The sequence below is a fragment of the Poecilia reticulata genome, chromosome 5 (genome assembly GCF_904066995.2).
Source record: "Poecilia reticulata chromosome 5, P_reticulata-male-v2, whole genome shotgun sequence".
Taxonomy (NCBI): domain Eukaryota; kingdom Metazoa; phylum Chordata; class Actinopteri; order Cyprinodontiformes; family Poeciliidae; genus Poecilia; species Poecilia reticulata.
In genome coordinates this window covers 5103020-5123288 of record NC_088834.1, presented here as the reverse complement: position 1 = coordinate 5123288, position 20269 = coordinate 5103020, and the positions used below count along the sequence as shown (strand labels likewise).

General features: G+C 36.5%; 1 protein-coding gene and 1 long non-coding RNA gene across 2 annotated transcripts in view; both read right to left on the bottom strand.

The window, feature by feature from the left end:
* Nucleotides 1-5764: 5764 nt before the first annotated feature.
* The window catches only part of tafa3a (TAFA chemokine like family member 3a), a 103274-nt gene continuing 88769 nt past the window's right edge, over nt 5765-20269 (bottom strand). Inside the window, exons 3-5 of the mRNA XM_008408938.3 lie at nt 16022-16171; nt 15152-15276; nt 5765-6699 (exon numbers count right to left, since the gene is read on the bottom strand). Of these exons, the coding sequence (XP_008407160.1) occupies nt 6688-6699; nt 15152-15276; nt 16022-16171 (287 nt within the window). The 3' untranslated portion in view covers nt 5765-6687. The remainder of the gene's footprint in view (nt 6700-15151; nt 15277-16021; nt 16172-20269) is intronic.
* Nucleotides 8141-15145, bottom strand: LOC145551637 (uncharacterized). The gene is made up of 2 exons (XR_014087507.1): nt 10682-15145; nt 8141-10637 (listed from the first exon to the last, which is right to left on the bottom strand). It is a non-coding gene; the product is annotated as an uncharacterized LOC145551637 (long non-coding RNA).

Sequence of the window (20269 nt, the reverse complement as noted above, 5' to 3'; positions counted from 1 at the left end):
CAATTTAAACTAACTCAGTCTGCTGTATGGTGCAGGTGTAAGCTGAAGAAATTCAGGGTGCTTTTACACCCTGCAAAAACATAAACAAAATGTTTTGTGAACATTGTTGTTCTACAGTTACAAAAGCATTTTTTGTAATTGCAGTAAACTAATAAGTTTCTCCTTTTATTTTGATCATATTGTTTTAAACTAAATAATCCCACAACTAATGATTCCATTTTTGGGCCCTTTAAATATTAAAGTGGTTGTACAAATTATTTTGAAATACGGTTAAGAGACATTTTTTATCACTGTTAGTTTCATTTCATGCAATTAAAACCACTACTTATACCATGGAATAGGTAATACAGAAATTGTCAGAGGAAGGCAAAGACTTGGTAAAACAGGAGCTCCTGCTTTTGGTGATTTAAGTTATTTGGAAATGTTCATATCTACAATACACAAATCTAAATTTACAAATGCATTTATCACTGTTTTCCCTGTCAAATAAAATGTGGGTTATTGTACAAATGTCCATTGTACAATAACCATCATGCACAAGGTCCAATGATGACAAGTGATGTAGAAGGAGATCTATTTTAATAAACCTTTGAGAAACAAATAGCATTCGATTGATGGGCCATTTAACCTTTAAACGGGTAAATAAAGATGCTATCATTGTATCATCATCATTAACTCTTCTGAAATGTTCTGGAAAAACCTGCTTCCACTTACAATTTCCCTTAGCTATTTATAATGGTCAAAAAATAAAGTAAGCAAATAAATGCAGAGTTATGTATTGAAAATGTTTCCAAGGAGAAAAAAAGAATGCAGTAGGGAATCCATCAGAATTTCATTTCGCGTGTCTGCCTCTCCCTGTCTGCCCATCCAGATAGACATCAGTTCATTGCAAACCTCGTTCCTATTAACACATTCACCGGCTGCCAAGAGAGGAAGTTAAAATTTTCACCTTTCCATCAACTCTCCTTGCCTGTTGACACCTACTCAAACTCCCACCTCTTCTCCCCCCCCCCTGTTCCTTTGCTTCGTCTGCTCCACAAGTTCCACAAAAGATCATTTCCTTTTCAAATTACAGCAGACCCTTTCACTGACCCAGGGCCATTCAGATAATGCAGTGTGGGAACTGAGAGTGTCTCTGATGAGAGAGAAGAGCAAATGTACTGGGCAGCACTAATGTCTTGTCAACATTATACTTAGAGACTTTATCTATTGGAGCTTCATTACACAGGGTGGTGAAGTCAGATTCTTCAACAACACTATGGTAAAAAGGATCGGCTGATGCTTTCTTCACAGAGGAGAAGCTGTTGGTGTATGTCAGTGTACAGTATGTGATGCTGTAAAGAAATCTTCTGATAGGAAGCCCTGACAGAACGTATGAATGATTTGCCGAAGCAGCTTGCTGGCTGTGTTGTGATTCATAAGCTAATCGCCTCTTAGTCCAGTCAGGCATGACAAACACAGAGAGGAGGACGTGTCAGGTACATGCAGCAAGGCTTTGATATTAGAATTCAAGGCATCTACGTCTTGCCTTGAGCAGGATAATCCCATTATGCCTCAGGTCACAGCAGTACACACACAAAGATGCAAAGCTCACCTCAAAATAAACTGCCTTTAAGTAGAAAGAAATACAAACATGCATCAAAAAAAGGCATCACACTGCAACCAAAACTGAATTAAAATCCCCAATTTAGGAAAGAGAAGTAACTCAGGTATTGTAAAAAAGAACCCCCATATTAGGTTAGATCAAAACAGCAAAGTTTTTCCCAGACAGACTTTTACAGTTCATCCGGCTGTTTGCAAGATCGAGCAGTTTTTCATTACATTCTGTCAGCTTTCATTATAAAATGAGAAGATCTAATTTTGCGCGGTGTATCTGACAGTTTTTCAGACTAATTCGTCCTGTCAAGAAGCTGCCCGGGCAGACCCAACAGATGGTGTTTGTGTAAGTGAGCATTTTGTTTTTCGGTGTACATATTTTGCAAAGTGCAAGAACCTTCTGAGTTCAGTTCTAAATGTGCTCTGTGTTTGTGGTGCCTTTTTATTCATTTATTTACTTTAGTAGAGGAAAACTGCAACTTTAATTGGTTTATATAAGCATAAAACAGATTGTAATTGTTAATTGTTCAAATCATATAAACAACCTACTTCAATATTTCATTATATACACAAGCTTGAACCTGTAAGATGAGCTTGAGCTAATATTTTGGTCTATTATTGGTCTTCCAATAAAATTGGATTGGTGAGTCATTGTCAGCCTCTTCCACAGGGATGTGTACCCATCCCTGACCACAGCTAGAAAATACCATTTTACTAATATTATTTTCTGCTTGAGATAGTCGACCAGGGGATTCTTTTCAGGAAAGAGTTACGGGAGGATTTTAATCAACAGCTTTGGAGGCATCGGTCTGTAAAAATTGCAGTGAAACCAGCTATAAACTAATAACCCACATTCTATAACACACTTTAAAGAATTCTATTAGCAGAAGATACTCTGGTCAAGTTTAATATGCAGGATAATTTAAATGCAATTTTATATTTAATAAGAAAAAAAAATCATGTTTTGAAATAAAGTGAAAACTGTTGTATTTTTGGACGGTGTTGAGGCAAAATTAACTAGGCGATATTAATTTATCCACATAAAGAAAGTATGCATTTATGTATTGGCAGATACAATTCCAGAATGAACTGGTTAAAATCCACCATGTAATTGTAAAATGCAATTAGAGCTGCTTTGCACAAGCAATGTACCTGCTTGTATTACCATTATAGTAATTTTCAGTAACTCTTTTTACAGAAGACGGACATAAATTGAAGGTTTGAATGACTTTGCACACAAAGACAGGAATTTAAGCAGGAATACAAACTTCAAAAAGAAAATATACATGTAGGAGTCTTTTCTCATATTTTTTTTACAACTCATTTGCACAGTACACCTTGTCATTTCTTTCTGTGCTGTTTGTACAGTTTCTTAATACAATGCAAACATAGATTTAAAGTCAATGTCACGTCAAAGTGAAACTTTAAGATGTGATGAGGTATAATTTACGTGTTTTCCAAAGCTCTGAAAGAATCATGTTGATTTGAGCAGCAACCTTGTATGCATACCAGACAAGAGAATAGCAGGTCGCTTCCACTCTGTGATTTGTGACCTCTGTCTAATTCATCAGCGGTTGAGGATGAAAAGCACATGTTAAAAGAAGCAAAAACCTCAAATCCACTCTGATTTTCAAGCACGTTGTATGCAAAACCCATTCATCTTTTTTTGAAGGTCTTTTATGGCAGAGCAGCAGAACCCAGAGGAGCTCCTGAATGAAAAGATCTTTCATTATTAATAGAATATTAGCCCACATTAAGGTGGATGACTGAAGAATTGTGTTTCAACACTGCAGGGGCTGTAAAGTGCACAGAGGTTAATTCTCTGATCCAAGGGTAGATTTGGATCATTGTTTGTAGATAGTCGAGGTTTTTTTTTCCAGGGGACAGGAATCATGTCTTCCCTTGCTGCTCCTCAGAGCACTGTGGTAGATTGCCTGGTCTGATTAATCTTAATGAATTATGCAAATAGCCTTTATCTCAAATGATTTAGCAATGTTTCTGTATTGTTTTATTAATGCACTTTTGAATTACTCTGCATAATCACGTAGCCTTTCCTCAGCCTGTTTGTAATTCATCGCCAGCTCTTTATTAAATCCATGGTGGTCTCTGGTGAATTGCAAGCAGGAATGAGAAATTAGTCATTACTGTAATTTAATGATTTCTAACCAAACAAGACGCAACCTGGATCACTAACCATAGCAACCCTCCTCATTTCTCTCCGTCAGCATCAGTCCCACGGGTCGGATCTTTGGGAGCAACCCTTCTACGTTTTTGCTTAATTAATTATGTTCAGTATAAGAAACATTCTTAGTGAATGCACTGTTTCAATTACAGAAGAAATTGACTTACAAAATATAAAATTTCCCATAAAGTGATAGTTTGTTGGAAGTTTAGACACAATTATAAGGAAATGTAGCACTTTTTCTCCGCCACTTGTCTTTTTGCTATCAGAATACATTTCTCAGGTTGTCCTTTACACAAAGATGGTTTAGTGACCTTTATCTAGCAGTAAAAAAAGACAGCTACAGGAAGAATTTACATTTCAAAACTGTATTTTATTATCATATCAACAAAAGGGCCTCCCCCTTTTATAGTGTGACTTCCTCTCCCTACGGTGATTGTAACATGCAGCTGAAATATAAATAAATTCCCAACCGTTTTCTTCTCTCCACCCGGTTCGACTTCCACAGAGAAGGGAATGGAGCTTCATGTTGATATCGGTAATGATAGTAACCACATTATATGCGTAAAAATGGACAGACATTTTATTTGCCCTTGGATCCCACTGATTCAGCTGGCTGGCAAGGCCACCAGGACTTAATAATCCTTTTCCATTCATCCATTATCTGCCACCCTCCTATCACACGGCACAGCCCACCTCCATCGGAGGGTTTATTTCATTTAATGCCACACTGTAATAATGCATTGTGGGACATCATTCAGAGCAATGAAAGGAGCTAGAAACTGCGATAGTTTGGTCAGTTTATTGGTAGCATTAATATTTATCTTTTTTATTTTTAACTAGGCATGGATTTGTTTAACTGAAACATTTACTTTGGGGAGAAATTTGAGCCACAAAAAAACTGTTTTCAAATGGTCATTTTATGTATTAGGGTTGGAAGCTATCCAAACCAAACTGGCCCATGTGAAAAGTGTAATTAAATCCCGAGTTGACTGTGATTAACCACCTGTTTTGGAAAGCTGAGTTCAATTTCACCAGGCACACCCAGGCCTCAGGCCTGCAACAAATCAATCAAACCAAAGAAATTCAAGAAACGATTAGAAATAAGGCATTGAGATTTAACACTTGTCTTACAACCCCCTTTATTTTATTAGTAAAGAAAGCACTACTATTATTCGTTATTGTGTATTTTTCGGCTGCACAGTGACGCAGTTGGTAGAGCTGTTGCCTTGCAGCAAGAAGGTTCTGGGTTCGATTCCTGGTCCCGGTCTTTCTGCATGGAGTTTGCATGTTCTCCCTGTGCATGCGTGGGTTTTCTCCGGGTACTCTGGTTTCCTCCCACAGTCCAAAAACATGACTGTCAGGTTAATTGGCCTCTCCAAATTGCCCCTAGGTGTGAGTGTGTGTGTGCATGGTTGTGTGTCTCTGTGTTGCCCTGCGACAGACTGGCGACCTGTCCAGGGTGACCCCACCTCTCGCCCAGTACGCTAGCTGGAGATAGGCACCAGCAACCCTCCCGACCCCACTGAGGGACAAGGGTGTAAGAAAATGGATGGATGTGTATTTTTCACTTTGTTGTTATTTATGGTGTTTGTCACATAGATTTTGTCCCATAACTTTAAACAAGTCAAAAATCCTCCAGTGTAAATGAACTGAAATCATTAACCGTTTAAGACTCACTATCAGTTATTGCAACCACTTAATAGTAGATGTTGCACCAAAGGTGACACAACCAGTTAGTAAGACAATTACTTTTTCACATAGGCTAGGCTGGGATAGCTTTTATCCATTAATAATAAACTCGTAATTTGATTTAGTTATCTTTGGGTGATAAATAAAATGTGTTAGATGATCTGACACATTTAAGTGTGACAAAAAAAAGCAAAAACAGAAAATTGTAAAAGGGGGAGAATTTTTTCACAATACTCCACACATCTGTAAAGTAGATATAAGACATATTTTTCAAACTGGAGGGGAACATTTTCCTTTCTTTTTTTCTTTTTTTCCATGGCCTATTTTTGCATTTGCTGATTTTCACATTTCCGTTCCACCATGAGATCAAACCTGATTAGCTCTGAGTGATCCTCCCCCTCGTTTTATTTGCTAGAACATTTGCTCAACATGCTGAGCTCCACCAATTCACCAATACAACACAGACTGCAGTTATTCTAAAGAGAAATGTTCATTGAGTCAGATTTATTGAGATAATATTGACATTTGAGATGAATAGCAGTCACCAGGCGTTGAAAGTAACAGATACCATTAAATCATTGTTGCAGAACTCAGCTACTTTGACCTTTCATTTATTTTTATCTCCAGATGTGTTTATTATGGGTGTCTTTCAAAAGTTGTCTTAGCATCCTAATAAATTTAAAAAGAAGAAAGGCCAGGCTTTTTCAAACCAACAGAACATAAGAAGAGATATCTCCTCTATAAGGCCAAAAGGAATCAAAAATGCTCATGACCTCACAAAAGCCTCCACAGAGATATGCATCAAGAGTCCCAATGCTCCTTCTGGCAAGAACATGACACAAATTTTCACATCACATGTTTTAGGGTGGGTTTTTCATGGTCTAAATCCAGTCTTCAAGTCAATAAATATCATCATGGTTGAGTTTTCAAGTCCATTGGATTAGAAGTATAATACAAAGAGAGATTTGGTGGGCAGCAGAGTTGAAAGAAAGCTACTGTTGATGCTAGACAAAAAGTCAAGAATCTGTTTGGCATTGCAGTCTCATATGAATTTTCTAATACTTTTCCTCTTTATGTTCACTGGAATGTCCCAGACTTAATGTCTGTGTTGGTCCCTGGTTTTCTCCAGTCTATAAATCCCATGGTATCCAAAACGTCCTACTTGTGTTGGTCAAAGAAACATCTTGGTTCCAAATATCTATCCAGGGAAAATATGACTATCGAGTAACCTGGGGACAAAGAGAAAGAAAAGCAATGTCAGAGTAAGATATATGGCTGCAGTAGATACAGAAAAGTAACTTCTTTTCACAGCAGTTTTTCAAACCCGTTGAAAGCCAAATACTGAGGTAAAATCTTCAGGTTAAGGATTTATCAACATGAAATGAATTATGAGTCCAGGTCTTACACGTCTCGATGGCGGTTTTTCTGTCTTCCGCATGACTTTCATGTCCACAGAATCATTTGATTACCTGTTAAAAATGCATTAACTCTTTTGAAACGTGTCTTTGCCCTTTTGAAAAGTTGAAAAGTATCTAAGATATTATACCCTGCTATTAACTATTAAGATATAAATTATCATATTATTTTATACAAGATCAATAGAATATTTTCACTGTTGTGTACTATGTGATTTGGTGTCTGATGCTTTTAATATGGAACAAATTATTCATCTATGCTACATATTTGTAAATTTATAATTGGCCTCTCTTTGAACTTTTTGCAGCTTTCCAGTGAAAGTAGCTGTTTGCATAGTTTTACTGGAGCGTAGAGCTGCTTCAGGACATGTAATGGAGTCACACTTAGTCCCTGAAGCAACATGTACTCATGGCTTCAGTGAGAGACTATTGATCGGAAAAATATCCCATATAATCACAATTCCCAAAGCAAAGTACTTCCTTTATGAACAACTCTTTCATCAATGTTCAACGTAAACTGCAATAAAATATGAAATGGGCTAAATTATCAATGACATTTCAAAACAGAGAACTAATGGTTGCTAGCCTTCTACTTCAGCAGACTTCACTCAGCTTAAAGTTCAGCAGAAGTAAGACTGGGAAAATATCTATTTGTAGTCAGATAGTAGAAATAAGTGATCAATTTAAATGATGTGCACATTTTAGATGAAAAGTTGTTAGAATGTCAGAATCTGAAATATTTATATGATGAGTTTTTAATTTGTGCAACAAGGAATGTCTCTATACTTTTGTATGTAAACTATTACAGTTCAACCTTTTTAGTTTTTTATGGGAAGGAGTCCATTATACTGTATGTACACATTGATCGTATAATTTGATAATCTACTTGCTCTAATGTTTTTCTTATCTTTCTGCTTTACAAAACAACTCCTACAAAAAGATTGCATGTTACCTAAACATTGTTGCTAACATTTTACAGTTTAAAATGTTAGCAACAATGCTACATTTTAAATTAAATGCATTTTTTAACCCCCCTGTTATGTTGTGGGTCAAATTGACCTGTTTTGAAGTTATTTATTTACTTTTTTTTAATAGTTGGAAGCATTTTTTCTGCTTGAAACTTTTTCTATTTGTCTTAATAGGTACAATCTACAAATATATTGAAGATGGTTCATTTTAGACATTTGCAACCCCCGTGCATCTACATATTACATAGATACTGTTCGGGTCAATTTGCATTAAAAATGTAATATAATTTCTTTTTTTTTTACAAAAGATCAATTTCAAGGATAATTATTGTGTTTTTGTAAGTTTTTTCAGTGGACATCAAACATGTGAATTACATTTTAAATGAGTAAATTGTTGTCATTGATCCTTTATTTGTGAGAAATAAAAAAAACATAATTGAACAAATATTGATTGAAATGGTTAGTATTAGAGTTAATAATCAGATATAAAAATGTTTTGGAGGAATTTTTTGGTTTCTGACATTATTGCATGACTAAACACTCCACGGGTCAAATTGACCCAGGAACATTATCGCTGTAGCTCAGAAACGAACATAACAGGAGGGTTAAATTTGGCTTCAGAGTGCACTTCTTAACATGAGAAGTGCACTCTGAGACAGACTCTACTTTTTTAAATATAAAATTATACTTGATCTTGGTTGGCAGAATTGCCCAAACTAATGAAAATCTTCTTCTGGCTAAATTACCTGTTATACAATTTTCTCCAAGCTTTATGCTTTGACAGAAAGAAAAATGTAATAAAATTATGGCTATGGTTTTACTGTAAAAAGTGATTTCCCAGCTAAACCTTTGTTCTGAATGAATGGATTACAGAAAGTTGCTAAAATGAAACAACTTTTTTTTTTCTTTATTTGTTCAGTAACCAATATTTGCCCTCCCATTAGCCTTCACTGTGCCGGCAAACTTTAACATATATGTGTACATTTTAAAAAAAGATGCTCTAGTACACGTAGACACAAACTATTAAACTAATATATTCACCTTATGTAAATGCTGTGGGTTTGCTATTAAAGCGGCTTCTTGTTCTGATGCAGCCATCAGCAACAGTCTCTGTCAAAGTGTGACAAGTTCAAGGTATGCATATTCCCAACTGGTATGTTTATAATTCAAACATCTGTGGTGCTGCACAACATTAATGGCAGACAGAAGTCTGCTGAAATAGAAACTGCATCATGGTCAATGACTTATAGAAATGAGGAATATTATTATTCATGACATGTATATGGCATACCGCAGTGCTTGTGTATGTTTTCATGAATATTAATCTAAAATATGCAATTATAAAACATTTTGTACATCTTCAACTTTAAGCAAGATTCTTAGAATAAGCGGTGACAGCTTAGCTGCTTCTTCTGACTTTGTGATTTGCCCTTTGTGAGCAGAAGCTTTGAAGCATAAACACAAACACACACCAGCAGGTAGAAAAGGTGTTCCTGTGAGAGTGTTTGCATATTATGGTTGTTCATTAAGCGGTTGCTGGGATGTCACCAGTTGAATCAGCACGCCATTGCCACAAGCAATCAGTAGTCTGAGTAATGCAAATCCAAATTTCTACACAAGAATGATTTTTATGCTATTTACAGGTGCAGCTGATGACACTGTGCTTGCTGTTTGGGGAGCCACAATTTAATTTTCACTTCCATGCGACAATCCTCAGGCATCATGGTGTGAGAGAGGATATGGAAATGATTTGATCTCACTGCGGTTGCAGCAGCAGGCAGCAGAAATGGTGTATAAAAGGCTGAAATCTTGATTGTGGAAATTGTTTTACCTCAGTTTGCTTTAATCTTGATTTGAACATATTTTTTATCTTAAATGTTGCCATTAAAAAAACATGAAGATAGGATACAACTTGTATTTTCAAGGCTTTAGGGGGATAAATAATATGGAATGAGGTATAAATCAAAAGGTGTAAAACACAAGAATGTAAGATCGTATAAAAAATGAGAAAGGAGTGTGATGGGATTTTATGGGCGTCTTTGTTGCTGCTGAGTAAACACCAAAGAAGTCAAACAGAAGGCACATTTTTATTCAGAATAAAACTCAATAAGAAAAGAAGTTATGCAACCAAGTGAGGTACCCACATGGAGTGGCTTGGTGAACACAAGTTGGTTAACATGTAGAGTGATTTGAAGATAATTGGTACGTCTAGATGTGCCAACATTACAAATAGAATGTATACCATCAAATCCAGGGAATGCTTCATCGATGCTTTAAATCAGGGGTCTCCAACTTTAGTCCTCAGGAGCCACTGTCTTGTAACTTTGAGGTGAATCCATGTCCAGCACATCAAGATCAGCTGAATAGTTTGTCACCTCTGCAGACCTTGCAACTGTGATTCACCCATTTTATTCAGGGGTTATGGAGGAGGCATGCATCTAAAATATGTATGTTAGGAAATTTATTATCATCCAAGACAGACCAGACTCAGAGATGGTCATGTTGTTGTCCACCAATAACTATAGATCCCTGTGCCACCTATGGATGAACTCCAATATACACAATTCAGGATGACAGATATATTATTTCTCTTACCTCCCCATTGATTCTGTCTAACAGATATGCCAATTCTTTGCTAAATGAATTAGTTATAGATATATATCAATCACTGGTCGGTCAGTGTATCAAATTATATTCAAGGTAATTCTGCTTGGTTGACTTTTTTCTTGTTAGTGAGTGCATTTTACAAAAATAAACAGTCAAAAAATTACAAAATGCTCTGGACTGAAAGCTGGAGTAGGAAGTTTTGATAAAACCATGGACTTGACTTGAAAGCTGGAGTAGGAAGTTTTGATAAAACCATGGACTTGACCTGAAAATGTGAACAATACCTCAGAGGTCCCTCTCCCTAAGTCTGCTGTGTGGGGAAAGGGTGTGAGCAGCGTGTGCACTAGCCTGTTTGACATTGGTAAAACCATGCCGCTGTCTCTGATTGGTTGTTTCTGACAATGACATTTATGCAAAAGTCTCATAATATATTTAATGACATAGTGACAGTTTTGAAAAATATATTTAAAAAATATGCTTCCATAAAATTTACCTACAGCAGCTTTAAGAAATATATAAAATGTAAAAAAAAATCTAAGGCTGAAACCATCATATATTGTTGTACATATATGCACTGGAATAAATATGTCTTCCACTGTCTTGATACAATAAAACTTGTCAGATTTTATTTTTTATCTAGAATATTTTCTCTAGCTCTATCCAGTATATCCAGGCTCTGTTTGGCAATACAATCTTTTTTTTCAGTTTAAAGCTGCACTGGCAGATTTTTCATACACTTTTTTTTAGCAGGTATAAAACATATTTTCATTGTGTCTTGGAAAAAATAAGTCTCTTAGACATCTATCCATCACTAACACTAACACATTCTCTGCAAGCTTCATAACACCTGTCATGTGGGAAGGATGTGTGGCTCTTTTGCCCTGTGTCCTCTGATTGATAGAAAGCAAAAAGCGGGAGCGGCTGGGGTTATAATTCTTGACATCACCAGCAGCAGGACTATAAAACTAGCTGCTCCTAGAACATGTACAGAAAGAAGGAACAAACAGAGCTTATCGAGCAGGGCCTAGAGGGTGTTAAGATGTCGGATTTACTGATGTGACTTCATGTGGTGAAACAACTCAACCATTTTTTATCAGCAATGCCACTAATGGAACATCTGGAGGGATTGATTTGCATCTCGGGATAAAGAAGGCGTTGAAAGTGAGAAGTTAATTGATATCCAAAACATCAGTTTTGTGGAGCACAGGAAGATTCAGTTCAACTATAATTAAAACCGCCAAAACTAAATAAAGTCTATCTTTAAATAAGCAAATGAAAGCAGAATTTCAAAAGATTCTTCTGAGAAAAAAGAAATCTTTTTTTTACTTGTTTTTGTTCAACAGAATCTTTGAAGACACTGTGCACTTTGGTGTCATTCCAGTAAAAACTTAAGGTTAGAAAAACTAAAATACATTACTGAGCAGTATTTGCTTTTCTAGTTTGTGCTTTGGCATGCGTTCAGCAGTTATTTGTTATGCTCTAAATGACAACAGGGGTGATTAAAGAACTAAAGCGGGCGAAGCCACAGCTTTGTAATCTTTGTAATGACCCAAAACAATTTACTAAGGTTTTTGACAGATCTAGAATCGATTTCTAATGACAGATGGCTTTATTTATACTTGCTTTGCATATTAATTAACTTTACAAAACATCTTCCTTTTAACGTAATGTTGAAAGAACTGCTTAAGTGAAGCTAAATGAAATTTCAAAGGGAAGGTCTGTTCTCTGTTCTCAAAACTTCCGTGTCTCTGTGGCAAATATGAGGTGTTGAAATACATCTAATCAAATTACTAAATTTAATTTCTAGAGCTACACAATCACCTGAATCCCACTTTTGGTGAAACACGAATGTGTGCAATATTGCAATCACAAAGGACTGCTTCCAGTAGTAGATAAGATATAGAAATTTAGATTCCATCCTTAAATGGACTTATGCCTTTGATTTTTGTCCACAACTGATACAACTTGGCAACCAGGATCAGAAACCTTTTTAAGACTGTTAGTGATGTTGTGATGCTAATATTTACACTGATTAATAAGGACAAATAAAAAGTTCAGTAAAAGCAAGAGCAGTCGATACATCCATCCATATGTGGAGGGTCATATGGGATCTTAAGCCTATTTCCTCCAGTCACTGGGTGGGTTGCCAGTACATAAAAATCTACTAAAGTCTAATTAATGCTAATAATGAAGAACCTGTATTATTAAGATGCTTAAAGTGAAGCATGCTGAGCAGCAGTCCAACCGAAAGGTTGTGAACTTGTTCATGAAGGAACTTGCAAAATACAATCTCATGAATTTCAGTTAGCGTGATTTAAGGATCATATTCCCATATCCGCAGAACGTAACTGCAGAGTATGAAGCATGATGAAGAACGATTAAAAGCTTCTGTTAGTAATTGAGTGCATAATGCCGGAAACATGACACAAATGTGCTTTTTTGCAACAGCTACTTCAAGTGCTGCATGTAACATTATTATCTCAGTTGCATGCAGACAAGACAACTAAATGCATTTAACACAGTCTCTGCAGAATTCAGCTATGGATTTCTGTATGCCATAATTTTTGCTTTCAAATTTTCAAAGATCTGACAATCAGTTAATTTGACGTTTTGTCAATATGCTGTTGACAATATGCTTTCTCCTTTAAAAAGGAAAAAGCAGAGATATCCCTAAAGGAGCTTGTATATTCCATTTAAGTCAAGTCCAATATTAGGTTCCTTTCTTTACTAAGCGTAAATGGTGAAAAAACATATTTATCTTTCTATTATTTATTCTCTGAACTATCTGTTGAATTTTCATTGGTTGGAATTTGTATCTCTGTAAAAGACTCCATGGAAACAGACACAGCATCGCACTGGAGACTGTGAGCCCCGTTTTCAGACAGCCCTTCTGTTCATTCCTCAGAAGGATGTTAAGTGTCCAGGAAGTTTAAGTACAGAGCCCTCTGGCAAACACAAGCCATCCCTCGCTGGCTCTCTGTGGGAGGCAGTAAGGCCATGAGCATGGAGCGACCCCCGCTGACTCCCTAATCAATAAAAGAGTCGAGGTTCTGACGGGTTCTACTAGCCACCTGGACCCCTGCTCATCTGTGCCTCTGTTTCTGCTTTCCCGTGGCTGTAACAGAGGGCATGAATTATTAACCCGGCTAAAATAAAAAGCTCTGCTTCATCCAGGCCTCCTGTATCCATGAATAATGGATGAGGCAGCTCAACTACTGGCTTTTGGTGAGTCAAACCGTGGTATATGATAGATGGAGAAGGGTCCTATGTGTTCCCCTCAACCACACCTATCCCCTCACCTACCATCCACTTTTGGTCCAGCTCATCCAACAAAAACCTGAACACACATCCTGACATTAATTTAGAAAGGAGTTTTAGCTTGAGCACCGCTGCACTCTGCCAGCACATTCCACTCAACAATTGTGCGTCATGGAGAATTTTGTATTTCTTTATCCTTGGATGCCTTGTTTAGTTTTTCGTAGAAATCAGTCGTGGTCAAAGGCAGTTCAACGACAGAATCTGATTTTCCGTCTCAGCTAAAAGTAAAACCTTGGAGACGAGATTGATTTGGATGAAATGGCTCAATGTCATAATGGTAAACTCGTGTGTACAGTCACATTTTCTATTACAGAGGTGATCATTTATTTTTTTTCATATGCTTTATCACTCCATGTCTAATGTCTCACTTAAAGCTGGCTGCAGTAGGTAAGATTCATAAAAATATGTCTTTTTACTTGTTTATGTCATGACAGCAGAATATGAGACAGATAATCTGTGAAAAAATCAAGCTTCTTTGCCTCGTCCCTGCGGTCATAGAGTTACCTGCAGAAATACACTGCACCAGGTCAAAAGCAACCAATCAGAGCTAAGAGGAAGGTCTTAGTGCTAAACAAGGAGTAGGCCATTTTAAATCTTATTCTTTTTCAGCTGAAGACATTTTTTTTGTTTACTTGCATGGATGGTTAGGCACACTGTGAAACTAAAAAATACAGTCTGTCAATTTTCAGTTTTTTAGCAGAAAAAAAGGATTTAGTTGAAAACTCTTGTAGAAAAATTGCTTTAGATCCTTCCCTCAGTTTTACTGTGGGGTTCTTGGCAGACACTGTTACACATTTCCTGATTTTTGCTATGCCAGGTATTGTTCAAATTCTGTTATAGTCAGTTGCTGCCATAATCACAACTTCACACTAAGAAATTTTTTCCCAAATTAACTTTTATGCGCAAGAAGAGTATTTGCTTTGGATTTCCCTCTTCCTTTTGAATTCCTCATAACTAAAGCTTCATGTCCTAACTAAATCAGTAAATTTCCGTAAGTAAAATACAATAAAACAACTATAGTTAAACATCTTCAAGAACCAGGGGCAATGGCTAAATAGATAGACATTAACTCCTGTGTTTCCTGTGTTTTAAGCCAACAGCATCAAGTCACACTTCACTGACTCTCCTGTTTCCCCCCCTGCCTACTCTGCACTGCACTCATATGATGCTAATAACACAATCTCATAGCTTTCTTCTTAGCTTCAGACCCTTTACTCAGCCTCTTCAACTATTCTAGAGTTTTATCCTAGGCCATTAAATTGGGAGTATTTTTTCTGAATCCTAAAACCTAGAGAATACATCGTTATACTTGATGCAAGATTAACAACAATCATGTCCTTAAAAATGTGAACACAATTAAAAAATGAACCCACCTTTGTTGTCTTAACTTTGTTGCCTGTACTGCAGCTCCATCCTTTCAGATCTGGTAGCACTTTACACTCTTCTCCATCCATGCAAGGATGCATCTGGCACCACCACTTCTGTGCAACTATTGATGCTGTGATGAAAACAAAACATTTTTAAAAAATGTTGTGCTATAAGCAATTATGCTGTTGTCTGAAAGCAGAGCACAGTTCTAGTCTGTTTGTAGCAGCCACAGACTGATTTAGTCTCTGTGTCCATTTCATTGATTGAATTGAGTATTTTTGATGTCAAGCATCCACGGAGTCAGGTCTGAATCACAGACATGGGTGAATGTCAGGATGGTGAGTGTTGTAAGCAGGTGTGAGAAGGGTGGTTGTGTGCACTGTAGGAGAAAGGTAGCATGCAGTCAAGGTCTTCTGCTGCTTTGAAGAAGCCTACAGGGAAAAAACACTTTCCCATGACATTTCTAAAGTGAGTAGAGAACTGTCAAAATGGAGCCCTGTCAGGGCTGTTACACTAAAAGGAGAAGATGGGGATCGATTCACCTGTAACTGAGGACACTGCTGACATGATATTAAATGACCTGGCCATCTGGCTGCTCTGATGGGCATGTCTGTTGTAGCTTCAATGGCAGACAAAAGGGTTACCGAATTAACTGTCTGAAGATTTGATTTAGAAAACGGTGACATCTCAAACAACACACAGAGCACAAAAGTCTCTTTGTCTTCTATGCAATAAACTTCTCATGCACAAATGAACAGCAAAACACTTGCCTGAGCCACACTGACAGGTAAGACAGCATTGCTCTGTGTCACATATTTCTAATCTCGTGCCATTCTGGAATCATTACCAGAACTGTAATGAGAAGTCTGGCATACCGTCTACACAAGATGGAGCCGCTCTCGTTGTTCCCGCCACCTGTCCAGGGAAGCAGGAGCATTTGACAGTCTGGGATCTCTCTTCGATCTTGTTCTTGTTGCAGCATCGGTGTGCAGCAATTACCTCACAGGTTCCAGCTTTCACGTGTACTGGAAGCACAAATACAGGTAGTGGTTAGAATGCCTGTGACAGTTTTTGCAACATGTTTCACAGCACAGTAATGCATACCAACTACAAATAATTTCAGTACAGTGCCTTGCAAAAACATGTTTTTTTTTATTTCAAATTTTGTCTCGTTACAACCAGAAATGCTTGTATTTTAAATGGAGTTCATGTTTTAGAACAAGAAATGTAATGACCATTTCTGAAGTGGAATGAAAACGATACATAGATTTAAACATTTTTTTATAATTAATAATCTAAAAACTGTCAGCCTCCATGAATCAAGATTTTGTACAAATGCTCTATGTTGCATTTACAACTGCAGGAGTTTTAATTATACTTGTATACATTGTCAGCTTTGGACATGTAAATTACTGACTTATTTTTTGTGCATTAGTTCTAGAATGAAAAAACATCAAGTCTGAGCTTTGACTGGGACATTATAACACATAAGTATGCTTTGATCTAAGGCAGGGTCTACAACGCTTGTCCTTGATATCTAATATCCCAGAAGTCTTAGATGCAACTGCTACCCAATGCACCTGAATCAAATGAAACGTCTTGGCATACTGAATAGGTAATTCAATAATTTAATTCAGTTGCAGCACAGTAATATTGTTGCACAAAATACTGAATAATGAAACGATTTCAGGGGCAGTTTTCCTAAATTCAGGTAACTGCACAATGTCTACATTGCCAAACCAAAATTAAGAATAAACTAAAATGTCATCTAAATTGCATGATGAGGTGCTTTATGCAAACAAACAGGTCTCTTGTTTCAAACTAGATAATTTCTCTAAAAACTGATATATGACATATGTTCTTATTTTTAGGGTTCATAAACTGATGGAATACCAAATAAGTTTGTCCTCAACCTACTGAAAACATCTCTTTGGCTGCATCTTCCCAGATTATATTTTAGGTTTTGCATTGTTAACTTATGTCTTGACTACACTACCATTGCCAAATCATTAATTATTATGACTATCACTATAAAGTATCAATTTATTATTACCAAGCATAAGGGGATAATAGGAGCTGGAGTGCGCTATTGACAATGTGTCTTGAGGAGCATTTAGTTTATATTCCTCCTTGAAATTTGTCCCACACAGTGTAATAAAATTGAAAAATCTAAGAAATAATATCAACAAAGAGAAGTAGAAAATAATAAAAAATGTGTGTCGTAAAGATAAAAGATACATGGAGGGAAAACAAAGGTGACTGGATCACAGTAAATACAAGTTTTATTTAAAAGTAATGTGACATATAAATTTCACTTTGATCATGTGAAAAAATTTAATAAAATTCAGCACTCTCTGTGGGAAGATGGCTCGTGTCTAGTTATTGGGTAAACACAGTTGAAACACAGCTTTAGTCTGTATTCTATGCTCTCATTTCATTCAGTTGATGCATTATTATGCATTACTCATTCAAGATCCATCTAAGTATTTTAACCAAAAATGTTTCCACTCATCCTCTCTTATAATGTACAGTCTAAAACTGTCTGTCCTATTTTCTTTAGTTTTTTATTTTTTACAAGAGACACATATACCTAAGGGATATTTTAGAAAAAGCACTGAGTACAAATATAATAAATCAAGCGTTAGGCTCCTAAAGTGATGAATGAAATGTACTATGCAGAGCGTACCATCTTAAAAATATATTTTTAAAGATTGTGAACGTTTAACACTTGAATGCATTATTTTGAGTGTGCAACATAAATATCAATCACTATGTAGGTCATTACAATAAACATCTGTTGTGGCTTTTTTTTCCCCAAATTTTGAAAGTGACCAAGCTGACTAAATCTACCAGCTGAAAATTTCCAAAAATGTCCCCAAGCATTCATTTGAGACTTTTGAAAGAAAAAAATAAATAAATCTGCTTTACCCATCTAACATCTGACCAAAAATGTATTAAAATTACCAATTTTCAGTGTTACAAGTCTGAAGACTGTAATATATTATAAATGCATAACATATTATGGTAAAATAGGCAGAAGCCATTCAAAATATATAGAATGTGAAAATACTGTATAAGATGATAATCCCTATGATCTTGTTTGTTAAACCAGTTCAGTAGCAGTGTGTTCATTCTCATTGTTCCTGTAAGGGCGTTCAGGTTATTTAGGGGAAGTTTTGTTTTATACGTCTAACCATAACAGGTATCAGAAATCCAGGACACCCCCCTTGTGGAGAGACCCTGCCGTGGGCCCCAGTGCAGCTCCACATGCTCATATATCCTTGACCAACATGCTAAATCCACTGCATCCGAACCAAAGGACAAAAAAAGAACCTCTCAGTGGAGAAGCGCTCATAATAAATGCCATGACATACTATGTATGCTTAACTCATTTATATTTAACTTGAACAGAACAATGACAGTTATGACCACAGTTGTTTATTTAAGTGTTGACAATGCCAAGACGATAAAAATAAAAAAGCCAGAGTTTTGACATTCCATTCAGATAAGCCTTAATTATGTCTGTAAAGATTTTCAATTTGGAACCTGACTTCAAAATAGATTGCACAGAGCTTCCATCTTCCCATTAGCTGGCAATCCAGAAATCTCATCTACAACATTAAAAACATTTTGCTCTAAATCAATAAAGTGCTATTCACATTCCCACTGAAGGCAAGACAACAATTACCAATTGAGTGCTTTTCATTGAACAGAAACTTACTGATGCAAAAACAGGTCAGGCTCTGTGCTCTTGATGTGATTATCTTTAAGCCACCAGCACGCCCCTCCGTCAAAGTTACTTTCAAAAGTTGGTCTAGTTTGAATAGAATATTCAAACTTTGTTTAAATGACAACTACACAAGGACAATGGGCAATTACTGGAGGTGCAATAGATGCTAATTTTCATTTCAGTCAGTTTTACACAGTGTTGTTTTGCAGTAACATGCTATGACCTGAGTTCTGAAAAGTGAGAAACAATTGGGAGCATACAGAGCTGTGAAAAACTTTACAAGTACAGATTTATTCTGTTTTTACATCCTTTTTCACACTTGATTTATTTTTTTTGAAGCTACAAAGCTTATTGTCAGACAAAGATTACCTGGGCATAAACCGAAAATCTATTTTCAAATGACGATTTAGTGTATTAATGGAAAGAAATCTATCCGAGCCAACTTCACACAATGTTAAAAGTTACATGGAAAAAAAGCTTGTATATTAATTTTCAAACCTTTTAAGACCTAGTCCATGTCTGTCGAAAAGTGATTGTCTTCATGCATGTTTTTTTTTATACATATTTTTATCGGGGCATTGGTTTTGTAATTATGGTAAAAGGAGAAAAAAAAGGTACAGCAATGCCTATGTCAAGTGTGGCACTCTTGACTTATTAAGGTGCTAGAAGCTGCTGGTTGAGGTTCCCTGTGTTGACAGAGCTGCTGATTAAATTATGAGTGTCAGCCAAGGTCACTGACTTGGAGGCAGGACCCCAAAACACCATAGAGTGCAGAGAGAATGAGAGGTCAGAGGGCAGAGTTTTGTAGTTAGTCCCAAATTCTACTCCAGAGGAATCAACCATAAATAGATTCACCAGCTGACCAGTCTGACCAGCATCTTCCCATCTGAGAAATATTTGCATGATTCCACTGAAGTTGTAATTGTTTGCGTTTCTTGATATTTATGTCCAGAGACACATCACAATCTATATGGCTGCATCAAACCACCTAATGGGAAAGTTGGTGATTTCCGTTTGTTTTTCACAGTTTCTTCCAAAGATAACTCAGGATTGGACTTGAGTGAATGGAAATTCAATTACACACATGCAGATGGAAGACTTGCCTATTGTCTTCTCCATTTATGAATATCCAGGTAGCAGGAGAAATGGCATACTCTCTAAGATCAATACATTTCTACTAAAGCACTTAGGAGTACCATAAGGTTGAATCAGTAGGCGCCCACGTCAGCGGGAGGGAGAGATTTGAGACAAAGAAAGGTGAAAGGACAGAGATGACTAATGAGAATTGGCACAATGCCCAACCCTAAATGCAGTCAATACTACTCTGAAGCAACCACTCAACAGCACAATCATATTTACCGATGGTTAATTGATGAATACAAGTATGCAACAA